The sequence below is a fragment of the Gigantopelta aegis genome, chromosome 9 (genome assembly GCF_016097555.1).
Source record: "Gigantopelta aegis isolate Gae_Host chromosome 9, Gae_host_genome, whole genome shotgun sequence".
Taxonomy (NCBI): domain Eukaryota; kingdom Metazoa; phylum Mollusca; class Gastropoda; order Neomphalida; family Peltospiridae; genus Gigantopelta; species Gigantopelta aegis.
Genome location: NC_054707.1, coordinates 38,375,008 through 38,392,934, shown reverse-complemented (window position 1 = coordinate 38,392,934; position 17,927 = coordinate 38,375,008). Strand labels below are relative to the sequence as shown.

At 37.4% G+C, this 17,927-nt stretch overlaps 1 protein-coding gene across 1 annotated transcript in view; it reads left to right on the top strand.

Moving 5' to 3' along the window:
* Nucleotides 1-1,335: 1,335 nt before the first annotated feature.
* LOC121381571 (signal peptide, CUB and EGF-like domain-containing protein 1) overlaps nt 1,336-17,927 on the top strand; it is a 96,533-nt gene continuing 79,941 nt past the window's right edge. Inside the window, exon 1 of the mRNA XM_041510902.1 lies at nt 1,336-2,597. Within this exon, the coding sequence (XP_041366836.1) occupies nt 2,534-2,597 (64 nt within the window). The 5' untranslated portion in view covers nt 1,336-2,533. The remainder of the gene's footprint in view (nt 2,598-17,927) is intronic.

Sequence of the window (17,927 nt, the reverse complement as noted above, 5' to 3'; positions counted from 1 at the left end):
AACAAAACAACAACAAAAAACAACAACATAAAACAATAAAAAACCAAAAAAAAAAAACCCAAGACCAACCAAACAATAAAAAAAAACCCCAACAAAACAAAACAAAACAAAAAGTAGCCTGGTTCTGTATTCTACCCGAATCAATCATGCATCTGGAGAAGAAGAAAAAAAGGCCCCCGGCTTGTAATAAAGTGTTTACGGTATTCTAACTGAAAGAAACATTGTTACACTGGCAATAAAAACAAAGTTGGAAATGTATGCCTGCAATGAACCCAGTCTTAACCATTCGACTCCACTGGCCCGGTCACAGAGAGAGAAAAAAAAAAAAAACCCAACAAAAAAAAAAAAAAAAAAAACCCAACAAAAATACTGTTATCCCCAACCTAATGAAATGAAATAAAATAAAAATATCACAGAACGCGGGAAACTTCACAGCAGGTGCCCAGTATGGAGCAAGTTGTACCAGCGAACGGAGGAGGGCGGGGTGAGAGGAGGGGGGAGGGGGAGGGACGAGGGTGTTAACCGATATTGATCTGTGAATTCGTCGGCGTTAACGGGGAATCCCAAGGACAGGGCATTCATTTACAGGTCGACAACAGCGGCCCTAAACAACGGATCGTCCAGCTGGGATTTTAAAGTGAAGTTTCTCACTCATCGAGGGGTCGCGAGTGTTTGTGTGTGATCACATTTCATATTCTTCGTTTCGTTCATTAAGTCGTGTGTACTCGCGTGTTACAACTCGAATCATTCAGCGATTATTGCTGCAAGGAGATGTCATATGTTCAAGTCTGTTTATATAAAATCTACAAGAATACAACGGATATGTGAATTGAGTGCACTACACATTATAAATATGTGAACCCAGGATTTTAAATTCGAATGTTTCAAGGATGGATCATAACATCCATGATATACTAATGCGAACGTGGTGGCTGAATTGTGAATAGCTATAGAGATCTATGTACCGGAATAATGGAAATTGTAGTATTTTCTTTTTTTAAATAGGAACAAAACATTAAAATGGTGTAATAGACAATTCCAAGTTTCAAAATATTAAGCAATATTCAGGATGTTAATCGAAATAGGTAATTATAAACAACAAAAGGAACGATGTTGTAAATTGTAGATATTACATTAAGTAATATGAAAATACAGAAAATAAAAACAAAATTGTTTTGACTTTTATAGTTTATAATTTTATTATATTTTTTTTCACCAAGATTTTTTTTTTTTTTTATATACAAACTTTTTAAGGAAAGATATAAATAGATAAATAAAATAAATAAAATAAATAAAAAAAAATACAAAATAAAATAAAATAAATAAAATAAATAAAATAAAATAAAATAAAAAAATAAAATAAAAAAATAAAAATATTAAAAAATAATAATAAAATAAATAATATTAAAAAAACACCCCAACAAATAAGAACAAAACAAAAAAACACCTCGAAAACACAATAACGAAGAAAGCAAAAATTCGACTGATCACGAAACAGCCTGTGTTAAAATTTCTACGTGGAAAACTACTACCGATAATCTTTGTTGTATTAATCAAAGGATGTTCACACACACACGGACGAGTGTACCGCGTTCTGGAAAGCTACCTGTACGTTAAACATTCCATCCCTATGCGACTCACAGAATTCTGCGCAGTTCTGAAGGTACACTTGTTTGTGTCCTTTCCTTTGAAGCTGCTTCTCACATATACCATTGTCCCTGGTAGAGAAGCTCTGGTGACACAGGCTCGGACTCTTCCGAAGGCCGTGAATTCTTACGGTGCTGTCTTGGCGAAACTGTGGAGAACCCCGAGTTGAAATTACAAACCCACGGACTTAATGTCTTCTCTCGAGAACAAATCTACGGTGGTGTGGTGCCCATTGGGCCGAGACCCGATTCAATAATCGATTAGCACATTTTAAAGTGTTAAATCATCTTTTGAAGTTGATCGCGTCTGTTAAGGCTGACCCCCGACGAGAGACGAGTGTGATTTTTTTTTTTTTTTTTTTAACAAAACCACCTATCTGCCCCACCACGTGTTTGTAATTCCTCATAGGGCTATTTCGTCTTCCCACACCTTCTGGCGCTAGCCACGTGTGCTTCACTGACTCGTTACAATGACCAATACCGAAGGATAAAAAAAAGAAAAAAAAAGAAGAAAAAAAGAAAAAGAAAACAAAAAAGAAAGAAAAAGAAAAAGAAAGAAAAAACGAAAGAAAGAGAGAAAAAAGATATCAGAAAGGTAAAATAATACGTCATTCAACAATGAAGTTGAATGTGTATATATATCAAACATTGTTTTGGTGTGATTAAGAAATTAATAATAATAAAATAAATATACGCAAGAAACATGGAGTTTTTCATGAACACGGGGAATTCGGGTTTCATTGTGATTGTTCCTGCGATTGAATGGTCGGATGTTTTTCATCGGAGAATACCTAACGACAAGAGATGAATGGAAAGGCACGATGATTCGCGTGGCAAGTGCTTCAATGAACACTTGGATATAACTAGGAAAGTGGTTTTACGTGCTCATGGAAGTGAACTTGAAGATAATGGATAAGTTTACAATCTGGGGAATATGTTTGACATCTTTCGGTAAGTTGTTTCCTGTTATATTTAATATTTTATAAATACACGCATATATATATATATATATCCATAGGCAATTTTGTCTTAAATAACAAAACAAAGCAAAGAATTTAAAAAACAACAAGCAAACAAACAAATACACCCCTGTAAAAAATACCCACCCAAACTAAAAAAAAGAAGAAAAAAGCAGGAAAAATACCCCCCAAACAATAACATTCACACATACAAAAGAAAAAAAGAAAAAAAAAAGAAAGAAAGAAAAATTATAATGTATATTTAAAAAATAAATTTTATGCCACAAATTGAGGTACTGTTAATAAATGTTTTTATTGAAAATATTTAAACTCTAAACGGAATATCATCATCGTCAACATCATCATCATCGTTGGCTGTGTATTAAATTTGTAATTGGAATTTGTGAGGTGCATGTATAGATCTGTAAAGGTAGTGGAATAAAAAATATCACATTGTTTTGTATCACTACTTCCTCATCCCTTCTAATGTATGATCATAAACTTGGGACCTAAAACTAAATACGCCAGCCTACTACACTATTAAAATGGAAGAACGCCGACACTTCGTTTAAAGACCAAGTATCATGCACTGCTTTTGTACGGGGCTTTGTAGTTCGGTTTATACTTCAGCACTTTCTGGCAATGTAATTCAGTAAATGTTCATCCCATCATGATCTCCGCTGAGAGAGTAAAACTGCAACACTACTCGTATATCAAATCAAAGCAGCAGACGATAGCCTTTGGATTCGCGCGCTCGGGAAACAATTGTTGTGGCGTGTTGTCCGATAGCGCATGAAGATTTGCCGCAACAAAGAAAATGTCAGTCAGAAAACAAGGTAAACTGATCAAGTATCTCATGGCTGTTTTCCTTGGGATTACCATCAGCACTTTACCTCTCAGGAGTAAAATGACTCCCTTCAAGGCTTCCAGTTCGCGTTATTACGGCAGAATCTGTTTTAATGCGCCCGTAAAACCCGTGTCGGGCACGAGATAAGACACTGACAGAAGGGAAATCTTGTAAAAACCCATCCGAGGTGTAATTGGAGCGAAGACCCCATGATATCGGGCAAGCAACTGCCGTAAGAAGATCCCGCGTGCATTATTTACGACTCGAGTGGCCATCGTAAAAAGTTTTCCTTTCGCCATACGCCAGCTCGTGAAGCATTCGAGTCAATTATCGCATTGCTGTAAAATGTTATGTTTCTGTCAAATCAAAGACCCCATGAGCGTGGCGGCGTAAATCAAGACGCCGAGTTAATAATGGGTTGCTTAGGGCTATTCCACAGATGATCACACGGGGCGGAGGGAGGGGGTTGGAGGAAGGTAAACACCAAACACGATTTCTTGAAACGAAGTGGCGGAACTTTGTACTTAACCTTAGTGCGATCCTGGTGCCAACTATGAACGAGAAACGAATTCGGCAGGGTGCATTCTTCGCCAGAGAGGGAGAGAAGCAATGGACCCTAAATACACCACTGCTCAAATTATTATGTTATGAATGATGTATCTGTGATTGATAGAGGTTACGCAAAAAAGAAGAAAGAAGAAGAAGCTTCGCACCCCATGTGATAATTTCTTGACCCGCCCTGAGTTACTAATGGGATGCTGTAGTGTTGGAAAGACAAACACGGGCCTGTAATTATCGGCCTCGTTGTCATAGCCTCGGGTTTCCCATCTGCTGCCGTATTTGTTGGAAATTTACGATTTGTGACAATGCTAGTTTAGAAACTGTTAATTAAGCACATGCAACCAAATGTTCGAATAAGTTGCCAGTCTTCTAACCTTAATATGCCCATGAAGTGGCGACAGCGGATTTCCCCTCTCCATATCTGTGTGGTCCTTAACCATATGTCCGACGCCATATAACCGTAAATAAAATGTGTTGAGTGCGTCGTTAAATAAAACATTTCCTCTTCCTCCTCCTCTAACCTTAATGATTTATGTATTATTTGTAAGAAAGCGAAATGCTTTAAATTTTTTCTGTAACAACAACAGAAGCAGCAACAGCAACAGACAACCAACCACCACCACTATCACTACCAATAACAACAACAGCCAACTACCACCAACACCAAAAACAACAGCCAACCAACCAACAACCAACCAACCAAGTAACCATGCAATAAATCAACACCAACCCATACATAATGTTAACTGACATTTTGAATTAAAGACCGACATTTATTGTAGTAGTGTTCGATTCCGTTTAATTGGAATTTTTATTTTGAAATGGGTATCTGTGGCGGATTTAGGGGTGGGACCCTTTAGGCAGAGAACTATAATTATTAGCGTTGTCTGTAGCTCCAGATATTTAGACTAAATTAGTACCAATATTCCAGTCCTATTAAATCCTTAATTAGTATTCACCTAAAATTCGCTGTAATGTTTATTATTTAAAGAATTAGGATGAGAGAAAGGATGGCTGTTAGATGTGAAGCACACACGCACGCGCGCGCGCACACACACATACACACACACACACACACACACACACACACACACACACACACACAGAGACAGACAGACACACATATTAATGTTGCACATATACTCCTTCAAAATAGCAGCAAGAGTGTTTTAGATCAACTTATAAATATACATTTTTTTGTGATACTTTAAAGTTTTGGTATCTTTCACCTTATCTTTAGCTCCTCCTGTTCCAGATACTGTTCAGTAATTTAAAAATTGTTTTGTTTAACGACACCACTAGAGCACATTGATTTATTAATAATCAGCTATTGGATGTCAAACATATTGTCATTTTTGACAGTCATAGAAAGGAAACCCGCTACATTTTTTTCATTAGTAGCAAGGGATCTTTTATATGCACCATCCCATAGACAGGATAGCACATACCACGGCTTTTGATATACCAGTTGTGGTGCACTGGCTGGAACCGACGCGGATCGATCCTAGATGGACTGCGCATCAGGCGTGCGCTTTACCACAGGGCTACGTCCCGCTCCCAGATACAGTTCCAGTCGAGTCGTTGGGTCCGTACTCGGGAGAGGATCAATGTTCAGGCCAGAGAACTGCTTAACATGCCCATATCCACTGAAGTTCAAACATCAACCGTTGTCTAAATCCTGGGCAGGTCCTGAGAGAGGCGTGTCTGAACTTTTAGTATATAGGGGCACGTAACTCTAGACTACTTTCTTGGTAATCACTAAAACTGTTGTGGTATAATGCAGTGGCATAATTATATCTGGGTAATTTATGGTAGATAACTGTTCAAGCACGCCTGTCGTGAACACAACCTCTGACTTCACCAGAGTTCTGTCCAAGACAGATGGCTTAAGGGTGTGTAACTCATAATGTATTGGGTCATTCTGTATTGATTTTCCAGGTACATAGCAACTGTGCTTTAAACAAATGGCAATATCACAAGGGTTTTTTTAAATGACGTTTTGTAGAGAAAAAAAATTCTGACTGAAATAAAATGGCAATATCACAGTTTTCTGATGACGTTTTGTAGAGAATTTGTTCTGACAGTAAAATGAAATGGCAATATCACAGTTTTCTAATGACGTTTTGTAGATAATTTGTTCTGACAGTAAAATGAAATGACAATGTCGCAGTTTTCGGATGACATTTTGTACAGCATTTATTCTGACAATACAATGAAAAAGTAATGTCACAATTTTCTGACATGACGTTTTATTCAGAATTTATTCTGACAGTAAAGTGAAATTCAAGAAAAGGTGAATGGCGGTGTGTAACCTGTAGCCGTGAGTAACCTATAGTGTTTTAAGAGCAGACGTGCACAATGGTGTCAACAAAACAACGTGAAAAGAAAGTGTAAAAACAGTTGCTACTATGCAAAAAATGTTGACATTTGGTAGAAGCCCAGACTAGAAGTGCCAATTAGGAGTTGAACTTTACAGAAACATAATTGTATGGTTTACTCCGTACACCACAGCCTTCTGCTCATAAAGGTGCGCGGATTACGTCCAAGTCGGAAGTTACACTAACGTAAATTAAAACAGTTAACTTTTTTGTTTAACGACACCACTAGAACACATTTATTTATTAATCATCGGCTATTAGATGTCAACCATGTGGTCATTTGTAACATATAGTGTTAATACGAAACGTGCTACAATTTTCCTTTATCAGCAAGGGGTGTTTTATATGCACATTCCCACAGGCAGGATAGCACATGCCACGGCCTTTGTTATACCAGTCGTTGTGCACTGGCTGGGACGAGAAATAGCCCAATGACGGGGATAGATCCAAGAGCGACCGTGCATCAGGCGAGCATTTACCACTTAGCTACGTCCAGTCACTTGTTTTGTTTAACGACACCACTAGACCACATTGTTTATTTAACGGTCGGCTGTTGGATATCAAACATTTAATTATTAATTCTGATACGTAGTCTTCAGAGGAAACTCACTACTGTTTTCCAGTTAGCAGCAAGGGATGTTTTTATATCATTTTAATTTTCCATAAATAGGACAGCACATACCACGGTCTATGATATACAAGTCGTAGGACATTGGTTAGAACTGGAAAAAAATCAGAGAAAACGACAGCTGAGGGTGTTTGAACCCAAAGGCGCATGGATACGGTCCGGCTTAAAAAACAAAGAAGAAATCGATTAGTTTCAACGAGAGCGTCTAAACTTAATGCGTGCGATGCGGTCGTCGTCAACGCGCATGCGGCTAGCCGTAATAAAATAATCGTTTATGGTTTATATTATATGCCCAAAACGCAGGAAACGGACGCGTCAGACGCAACAGTCGGAACGCGCGCACACACACACAAACACACAAACACACAAACACACACACACACACACACACACACACATACACGCACACGCACACACACACATACACACACACATACATACACACACATACACACACACACACACATACACAGACAGACATGCACACACAGATACATACACACACACACACACACACACACACACACACACACACACACACACACACACACACACACACACAGACGCCGCATCCAGTCTATACGAGTCTTAAGACACAAGGACCAGCCTCGGTGGCGCAGTGGTTAAGTCATCCTTTGACAGGCTGGTTGGTACAGGGTTTGCAGCCCGCTACCTGCTCCAACCCAGAGCGAGTTGTTAAAGGCTCAATGGGTAGGTGTAAGACCACTACACCCTCTTCTCTCTCACTAACCACTAACCAACTAACCCACTGTCTTGGACAGACATCCCAGATAGCCGAGGTGTGTGCCCAGAACAGCGTGCTTGAACCTTAATTGGATATAAGCACGAAAATAAGTTGAAATGAATTGAAATCAGACCCAAGCACTCCATGACAGCGCTCTACCGACTGGGCTACTACCACTGGTAGGATTAAGATTACTTAAGATCCTACAGGACTACAGACATGGATTCCTTTTACATGTAGTTCTCGTCTGATCATTTTTCATTCCGTCGAAATTTCTTCAAAAGAACACAGGTGTTTGGAACAATTCCGTTGTTTACGGTGTTTGACTGCCGACTTAATTCCAACGAGGTTCACCTTACAGCAAACACAGCATTTCTCAGATTTTATCGCACTAACATCCCACTGGCGTGTTTGTTTAGAAAACAAACTAAATTGAGAAAATAAAGGAAGTCTTTGATTTAGTACAGGAAGATCGGCGATAAAAAGTGTGTTTATGCAGATGCAAACACGTCTTGATAATTTAAAAGCGATAATAGCATAATTATATCGTCGAATTCGGTCTTTCATTGGTGTTAGAGGATGTTACGCCAGTTCTGTTTATTACACAGTATATACATTTATATTTATTATAGATTTATTTAATTTACACACATTTTAAAAACTACATGATCCCCTTACAACATTCTAAGGTATGTCTTGACTAAAATTTAGTTTTCTGCTTGAAATATTTACTTTTTCACATCTAATGCGTACTGTAAGCACTTAATGTAGATTTGTCCAACACAATAAAAACAGTGTGGCGGTCAATCCATCGGACTTGGGCTCGTAGGTACTGGGTTCGCATCCCGACACGACGGGGAGGTGCAAAACGTCTAGGCCTACCCTGACTCTATCCGTAACGATTAACCCACTCTCCTAGACATGAATACAGCCCTGGCCCCGTGCTTATAAACCTTAAAGTCTACACTTTAATAAAGTCCAGACTTTAACGTCATGGCAACGCCATTCAAATAGCATTACGTTAAAGTCTGGACTTTATTAAAGTCTAGACTTTAAGTTTTATAAGCACAGGCCCAGGTAGCTGAGGTGTGCCCAAGACAGTGTATTTGAACCTAAATTTTAGCGCAAAAATCGTTAAACTGAAGAAAACCCCCCCCCCCCCCCCCCCCCCACCCCCACCGACAACAGCAAAACCCCCCAAAACAAACATTCAGTTCCGATTGTGGCGGGACGTAGTCCAATGGTAAAGCGTTCGCTTGATGCACGGTCGGTCTAGGATCGATCCCCGTCGGTGGACCCATTGGGCTATTTCTCGCTCCAGCCAGTGCTCCACAACTGGTGTAACAAAGACCGTGGTATGTACTATCCTGTCTGTGGGATAGTGCATATAAAATATCCCTTTCTGCTGATCAAAAAGAGTAGCCCATGAAGTGGCGACAGCGGGTTTCCTCTCTCAGTATCTGTGTTGTCCTTAACCAATATGTCTGACGCCATATAACCGTAAATACAATGTGTTGAGTGCGTCGTTAAATAAAACATTTCCTTCAGTTCCGATCAGGTGCATATTTAGCTGATGCTTTATATACACACTATTACCCATTCAGGTGTGGGATCTAGCTCAGTCGATAGAACGCTCACCTGAGGATCGAACCACCTTAGTGGACCAATTCTCTAACTCGGTTTTTTCCCCCCGTCGCAACCAGTGTGCCCCTTGCATGGTATATCAAAGACTGAAATATGTGCTGTCCTGTCTTTGTGAAAGTGTATATAAAAGCCCTGTTGATGCTAATGGAGAAATGTAGCGGGTTTTCTGCGAAGTCTACTACGAGTTAAAAGTATCAAATGTTTGACATCCAATAGCCGATGTTGTTGAACAAAACAAATTTCAAACTTTATAACACATTTTAATTTAAATTCTATTTTTAGTGTTGCGTTCGGTTTTTAATATATATTTAAGTAGTCTTCGTTAAAAATAGAGGAAAATGTTAATTAGATGTTAAAAACTATCAATGTCAAAATACACAGACAGGGAGGATCAAAAGAACACATTAGGGGTACACTAGCTGTTTGGAAGTATTCTAAGAATTGACATTTGTGTTGCTATTAATGGCACGTATGTACACAGGTGTAAGGAAAACGTGTGTTTAAATTTACTATTCCGGAGCAAGGTACGTAAAAGATTTGTTACCGCCGTGTTGTAAAATTCTGGCAATTAGGAGTAAGTGTAACCTTCGAACAAATCTGTATGATGAACAGGGAAAGAAAGGAATATTGTTTTGATTAACGGCACCGTCATGTATTTTATAAAAAGCCACCCGGTTATTTGGTGTGTAGCATGATATTATGGCTATTTCGACACTTGGTTGTGTGTGAGAGAGAGAGAGAGAGAGAGAGAGAGAGAGAGAGAGAGAGAGAGAGAGAGAGAGAGAGAGAGAGAGAGAGAGAGAGAGAGAGAGTTTAAAATTTGTTTTGTTTAACGACACCACTAGAGTACATTGTTTATTAATCAAAGAGGAGAGACACACAGAGAGAGAGAGAGAGAGAGAGAGAGAGAGAGAGAGAGAGAGAGAGAGAGAGAGAGGCATAGAGACAGATACAGACTGCATTTCACAATTCCTGAGATACTTTACGTAAGGGCATTCTAGTTGTGGACTAAGGATTAATGCCATAACGTCTATTTAGTCCCGATATGACGCGTCAACTAAATGATGTTTGAAGCAAAACCATATTTTAACCAAGTGTATGTTTGTTTGTTTGTTTGTGTTTTTTTTTAAAATCTTGTACATACATTTACATCATTTGGAAAAAAACAACGTACGTAACGACTACAAGAGTACATGTCATCGTATCTTTATCGAATAAATCCTTAGACTTAATAGTGCATATTGCGAAATTGACCCGGGTAAATGTCGAGGTCTTTTCGTTCATATTAAATGACGATAAACATGTTTTGTGGGTTCCTTTTCAATGACAGTAATGGGTTTTTTTCCAGAACATATTATTTACATTTTGCATTTGTATGTAAAAGTGATAGCTGCACTGGAATGCCGGAATGCCCCGTCACAAGTGCGTGTAACTGTTATACAATACAAGACACCCTTAATTTGAAGATTCGACTATGTATAAAAATGCAAATATGTAAATGTTTATTTAGGTGGCAGGAATTTTTGAAATGCGTGTTCACGCATCACCTTTAGCCATTTGATTAATAACGGATACAAGACCCTCTCGTATATAAAATACACTGCGGTTTTGCACTGGCAAAGCTTGACCCACCAGCAAATCCATTGTCAGATTTGTGTTGTGATAGGGAACAAATTCATTGTCAGTCTTGAACTTAAAAACCACTTTTCTTTTGAGCCGCGGCGAGTGCTGCCTGCAACTGTACACTCCAGTCTGTCATTGGCCGCAAGACGACTGTCGGTTGGTTTGCATGCTCTAGTCTACCCTGGAAGGATTTTAGCTCGTCAGCATAGCTTTACGTACCACGCCATGCCAGTGTGGGCTGTTTTCTCCGAACATGACATGTGCCGTAAGACACAAAAGGAGCACACGTACCAAAATATTTGTCTAATCATTGTGTCAAACAAATATTTCGTTCATTTTCTTTTTTTTTTCTCTTTCTTTTTCTCTTTCTTGTTTTTTTTACGTTCTTACCTCGGACACACCTGTATTCGATCATATATATATATTGTACTTAAAAGTTCAGTCAGTCAAATATTTCATCCTTTTTTGTCTTTTCTTTCTGTTCTTACCCCAAACACACACCTGTTTCACCCGCGCATGTATTCAATCAATATATATATATATATATATATATATATATATATATATATATATATATATATATATATATATATATATATATATATATATATATTTTGTTTGTTTAAAAGTGCATCAGACAAATATTTCTTCTTTTTTCTTCTTTTGTTCTTACCCCAGACATATCTGTTTCACCCGCGTATAGATTCGATCATATATATATATATATATATATATATATATATAAAACCTATATTGTTATATATAGGTTATATATATACAATAATAGTATATATATATATTTCCATTGTTAAAAGTTCTGTTAAAATTCAAGTACGATGTCCTGGGCATACACTGCAAATATCAGGTCTATTACCCAAGGTACTTAGTGTTATAACACATTACATGGTACTGGTGGTTGACAGTTAGTTCTTTGCTTAAAATATTCATCGATCTGTAGGTTGCACATCACAGTTAATGTATGTGTATATACACGTATTTTAATACAACATCTATGTCGGAATATATTCTGTGAAAAATAGGACACCGTCGACAAGGCTTTGTGATTGTTTCAGGAAGTACAGTCTCTTAGCAAATATCAAGCTAAAAAAAAAAAAAAAAAAAAAAAAAAATATTTTTAAATTATATATATATATATATATATATATATATATATATATATATATATATATATATAATTTAAAAAGAAATCAATATAGGTTAAAAAAAATCAATATAGGTTAACAACAAAAACATTTGAGTTATCCATCCCTATACCAGAGCATTTAGCTGTTATATAATGGGCAGAATGCCACATGCAGTTATCAGTTAGTAATGAAAATAACAAATAACCTCAAAACCAATGAGGTATTTAAATAGGCCTACTGCATAGGCCGACCTACTTGTATCATAGGATTTAAAAGGGCATTTTAGTATTTTATATTAATTTGCAATGAACACTTATTTGTTTAAAACGCTCATTTCTTAACTCGGATTATATTAAGGTGCTATACAAAGTAATGATATAGGGGATGGTGGTGTGGTACCTTTACTGTTAGTGTGATATTGGTTGTTCTTATGTCTATAGAATGATGTGACCTTCAGACGTGCGCCAAAATTAGAAGAAGAAAAATAATAATAGTACAAATGAAGTACATGATTCGCCAGTCAAAAGTAGGTCGCGGTGACCCAAGTTGTACAGCATGCAATGTTTGATGATCTTATATGAACTGATAAGAAAGAGTTGCTCCAAAAATAAAAGGTGTACGTACGGCCGGCCGTACAAACTGACTGACGTACATACGTACGTACGTACGTACGTACGGACGGACAATGCCATACCATAATACGATCCGTCAAAGACGGGCGTATAAAAAACTTCGTAGGAAGAAAGGATATTTCGTTATAGCGAACTTACATCTCTTCAGCCCCACGACTGATATATCAAAGGTCGTGATATGTGCTGCCCTGTGGAAAAGTGCATATAAAAGACCCCTTGCTGCTAACCGAAATACCAAATAGTTGACATCCAATAGCCGATATGATTAATAAATCAATGTTCTCTAGTGGTGTCGTTAAACCAAACACTTTTGAAAAACGTATTTCCAGTTGGTATGTTATGTGCAGAGGGCGGGGCGTAGCCCAGTAGTAAAGCGATCGCTCGATGCGCGGTCGGTCTGGGATCGATCCCCGTCGGCTATTTCTCGTTCCAGCCAGTGCACCACGACTGGCATATCAAAGGCCGTGGTATGTATTACCCTGTATGTGGGATGGTGCATCTGAAACATCCCTTGAGCACTGCTAATCGGAAAGAGTAGCCCATGAAGTGGCGACAGCGGGTTTCCTCTCTCAATATCTGTGTGGTCCTTAACCATATGTCTGACGCCATATAACCGTAAATAAAATGTGTTGAGTGCGTCGTTTATGCAGAGATAAAAAAAAGTAACACATATCACAAAAAGTATATAGTACTGTAGATTACTTTGGACAACAGTTACGCAAGAAGTAAACTTACAGAATAATAAAATTACAGGCTAACAAAATAAAATTCTATTGATAACGTTAATAAATTCAACAGCATTCCTGAAAACTCATTGTGTTGGAGCCATCATCCTGGATCCTTTCAAAACAGTTTACTACTTACATTATAAAGATGACACAATGGCTTATTTCAATCTTAGTATGTCAGTAAACCTTCTTATAAAGAACAGTGATGGTAGACAAGACTGAAAGTAATTCACATTAAAGGATAATGAGACGTACAGTAAGTGGTAATGAGGAGATTAAAAGAGAAAAAACCCAAACAAACAAAACAACAAAAAATCACACACACCCCCAAAAAAAAAAAAAAAAAAAAAAAAAAAAAAAAAAAAAAAAAAAAATAAAAACAACAAAGCACTGCTCCCACCCCACCCACCCCAGGCAAACAGAAAACAAAAACCCAACAAAAAAACGCCACCCTTGAAAAAAAAAAAAATCAACCAAACAAACATCTCAAAGAAAAACCCCCCAACATAAACAAACAAATAAAAGAAAAGAAAGCCACCTTCCCCTAAAAAACAAAAACAAAAAAACCCCATAGGCAAACTGAAAACAAAAACACAACTAAAAACCTACCCCCCCCCACCCCCCAAAAAAAAGAACAAAAAAAAAGAACAAAAGCAAAGAAGAAAACAAACAAAACTCTAATGGAAAAACAACATAAACAAACAAATAAAACAAAAGAAAGCCACATTCCCCTCACAGCATCCCCCACCACCAACAACTCTTTTGACCAGTCGTGATGCACTGATTGAAACGAGAAATAGCCCCAAAATGGGCCCACTGACGGGGATCGATCTCAGACCGACCGCGCATCAGTCGAGCGCTTTATCACAGCGCTGCGTCCCGCCCTCACCCGATATAATATATTGTATGCATGCGCGCACGTGTTTATGTTTACAGTGAGGAAATATTCCGAGCACCAATCCTTGACACACAGAGGCCCATGAATCACGCTGCACGTCCAGGGTATGCTAAAACATTTCCCCTGACCAAACCATTCCGACGTTATTACCTTGTTACGACGCCATATCCAGTCGGCTTTATTACGCTTGTTTCCAGTTAACGGCCGGCGGAGACTATTTCGAGTGTTCTGTAAGAGAACCAGTAAATGTTTCTCTTCAGATGTTGATTTTAAGCAAGAATAGTTTCCGAAGTTTGTTGCGACGCCTTGCAGTTAAATAGTATTAATGTTCTTTTGCTTATAAACACGGGCATTCCAAGAAACGTTAGTCACACCATCGCTTATTTATATGTAGAAGATGTTGAATATTTAAGCGCTCAAAGTGTAGGCCTACCTCTTTACAGCGTCAAACCGCCATTAACGATAACACCATACATACACCAGTGTGACCGAACGCTTTGTGAATCAAAATCATAATTTGTTAGTCACCCCATCGCTTATTTATTAGTAGATGCTAAATATTTAAGAGCTCAAAGTGTACCTCTTTACAACGTTAACCTGCCACTAACAACACCACCATATATACACCAGTGTGACCGAACGCTAAATGTGAATCAAAATCATAATTTGCTAGTCAAGCCATCGCTTATTTATATGTAGAAGATGTTGAATATTTAAGCGCTCAAAGTGAACCTCTTTACAACGTTAACCCGCCACTAACAATAACACCATACATACACCAGTATGTCCGAACGCTTTGTGAATCAAAATCATAATTTGTTAGCTAAATTAGACACAAGGTCATTTGGTATATATAGCAATGTTGCGGTTTTTTAAAGATATTTTAACAATTTAGAAACCCAGTAAACATAGAAATCATAAACTCAACATAGATAAAAACTAGTAGTCTTTCTTAATCTCACAATGCGTGGGTGTTGTTTACAATGCGATGTTTACAATGGCGATCCCAGTTTTCACACAAAACCAAGCCGTAAAAATTGCTCTATAGACAGCTGCTGGCGATCTTGTTAACAAAAATTATATATATATATATATATATATATATATATATATATATATATGTTATATGTACACACACACACACACACACACACACACACACATATATATATATATATATATATATATATATATATATATATATATATTGATAGTGGAAAAAAGAAGAAAGGAATACAAGACATTTTCTATCGAATTTAATTCAATATTAGCATAATCGTGACCAGGTGAATTTTGTGAGGAGGGGGTCTAGTCTGTAGCTACCGAAACTTATGGGGGTTGGGGGTGGTGGAGTCAAATTATATTCCCTGGAAAATATATTTAAAAAAAGAGAAAAGACCCCCCGCCCCCACACCTGATGTCTCTGTAAAATACAAAACTATAATAATGTGTCTTTGAATGACACTAATATGGGGTTAAATGTCAGGAACATGGTTAACATCCTGACAGTATGGATGAGTTTTGGCGGCAGTCAATATTTGCTGTTACTGCTTCAGTGTTCACTTATGTCTTTACGCAGTATAACAACCATTATAGCGTCAAAATTCCTATAAAAAAAAAAGCAGCTTTACGGTTGCATGTTGCAGTACATTATGTAGGCATCTTGCTTCAAACTCAAAGTAACACAATACATACGAATGCCTTTTGGGTCATTGATTTTTTATAATTGTTTGTTGAATTTCTGTTCAGGTCAAGACGATATAGTGTGTTTCAAATTTAAACAGTGTTAGTCAACACACACCGATATATCGTAGTGTTATTTTTAATCCGTGACATTACCCTCTTAACTTGAAGTTACCTTGACATGCATCTGAGGCGTAGCTAGAGGGGAAAAAAACCGCCGAGGCAAACCCAGACTTGTAAAATAAATATCAGTGTCATGGGAAAAATAAAATAAATCTGGGGGGGGATTCCAGACGACGAGGTAAGCACCACGTCTGCCTCATGCTGGCTACGCCATTGTGCATATTATCGTATTATCTTCTAACATTCTCTTTGAGAATGGCCAATACAGCACAAATTGAAATTTTGAGTAAAAGTCAGTATCTATCTGTGATATTTGTATTCTTGTACATTACTTTACACTGTTTTTATTTAAATCTTGAATTTTTATATTGATGTTGATCATCACCTTATTTGTTTGCATTACCATAGTTTGACACCCAATAGCCGATGTATTTTTCGTGCTGGGGTGTCGTTAAACATACATTCATTCATTCATTCATTCATTCATTCATCTGAACTTATTTTGGCTTAATATTCCACTTTTAATAAATTCAAGGCACCACTCCACTTGTTGTGTCGATTACTTGTTACGACACTTAATATAGCCCGGTTTAGGAAATAGTTCGTCATTAAAAAATAATTTAAAAAATTAAAAATACCCTTTGAAATAATTCTTTGATTATTACAAGTAGAATGGTCGCTGTGGGTTGTACACAACCCATTGGTTTGAAGTTATTTGCCAGTTTTAGTACTAAATGACAAAAACTGCAAATTGCTATGCTGTCACTTGTATAACAGCAACAGGAGACGAAGCTCTAGCATGAAGGTGGGCAATTTAAAAGGTTCGTGTCACTACGTTGATTTTTTTTTTTTACCGGCCTCGGTGGTTGGTGGTTAAGCCATTGGACATAAGGTTGGTAGGTACTGGTTTCGCAGCCCGGTACCGGCTCCCACCCAGAGTAAGTTTTAACGTAGGTGTAAGACCACTACACCCTCTTCTTTCTCACTAACCACTAACAACTAACCCACTGTCCTGGACAGACAGCCCAGATAGCTGAGGTGTATACCCAGGACATCGTGCTTGAACTTTAATTGGATAAAAGCACGAAAATAAGATGAAATGAAATAAATGATTTGTTTTGCATGGAAGTTACGAAGCAAAATGTAATAGACTTTTAAAAAAAAAAAAAAAAAATTCTGATAGCAGTTCTATTGGAATGTATGCAAAAGTTAATGGTGGTATGCAACCCAAATTAATTTTAGACCATTAAAATGCCACAGTTTACATCTAAATCTGTACATGACTTGATATTTGGGTTTCCGTGTTCAAATTAAGTTATTGGTGACGTTGATCTATAGGACAACTATAGACGACCAAACACCCAGAAAAATGCATAACAGTCTATCTGACAAATACGACTAATGGAGCCAAGCTATTTGTCAATATTTGTTTTCACCAAAATAGCAAAAGTAACAAAGGTATCAGAATGTACTATATTTATTAATTACTACGTTACATAATCCAATTGACAAAATCATCATAAGCATATCTAAAGTCGTATCCGTACAAAAAGGTGTTCAGTGCGCATTTAATTCAATGTCATATTAATATCAAGAAAATAAAACCAAATGAATGAATGAATGAATGTTTAATGACACGCCAGCACAAAATATACGTCGGCTATTGAGTGTAAAACAAAGGTGAATA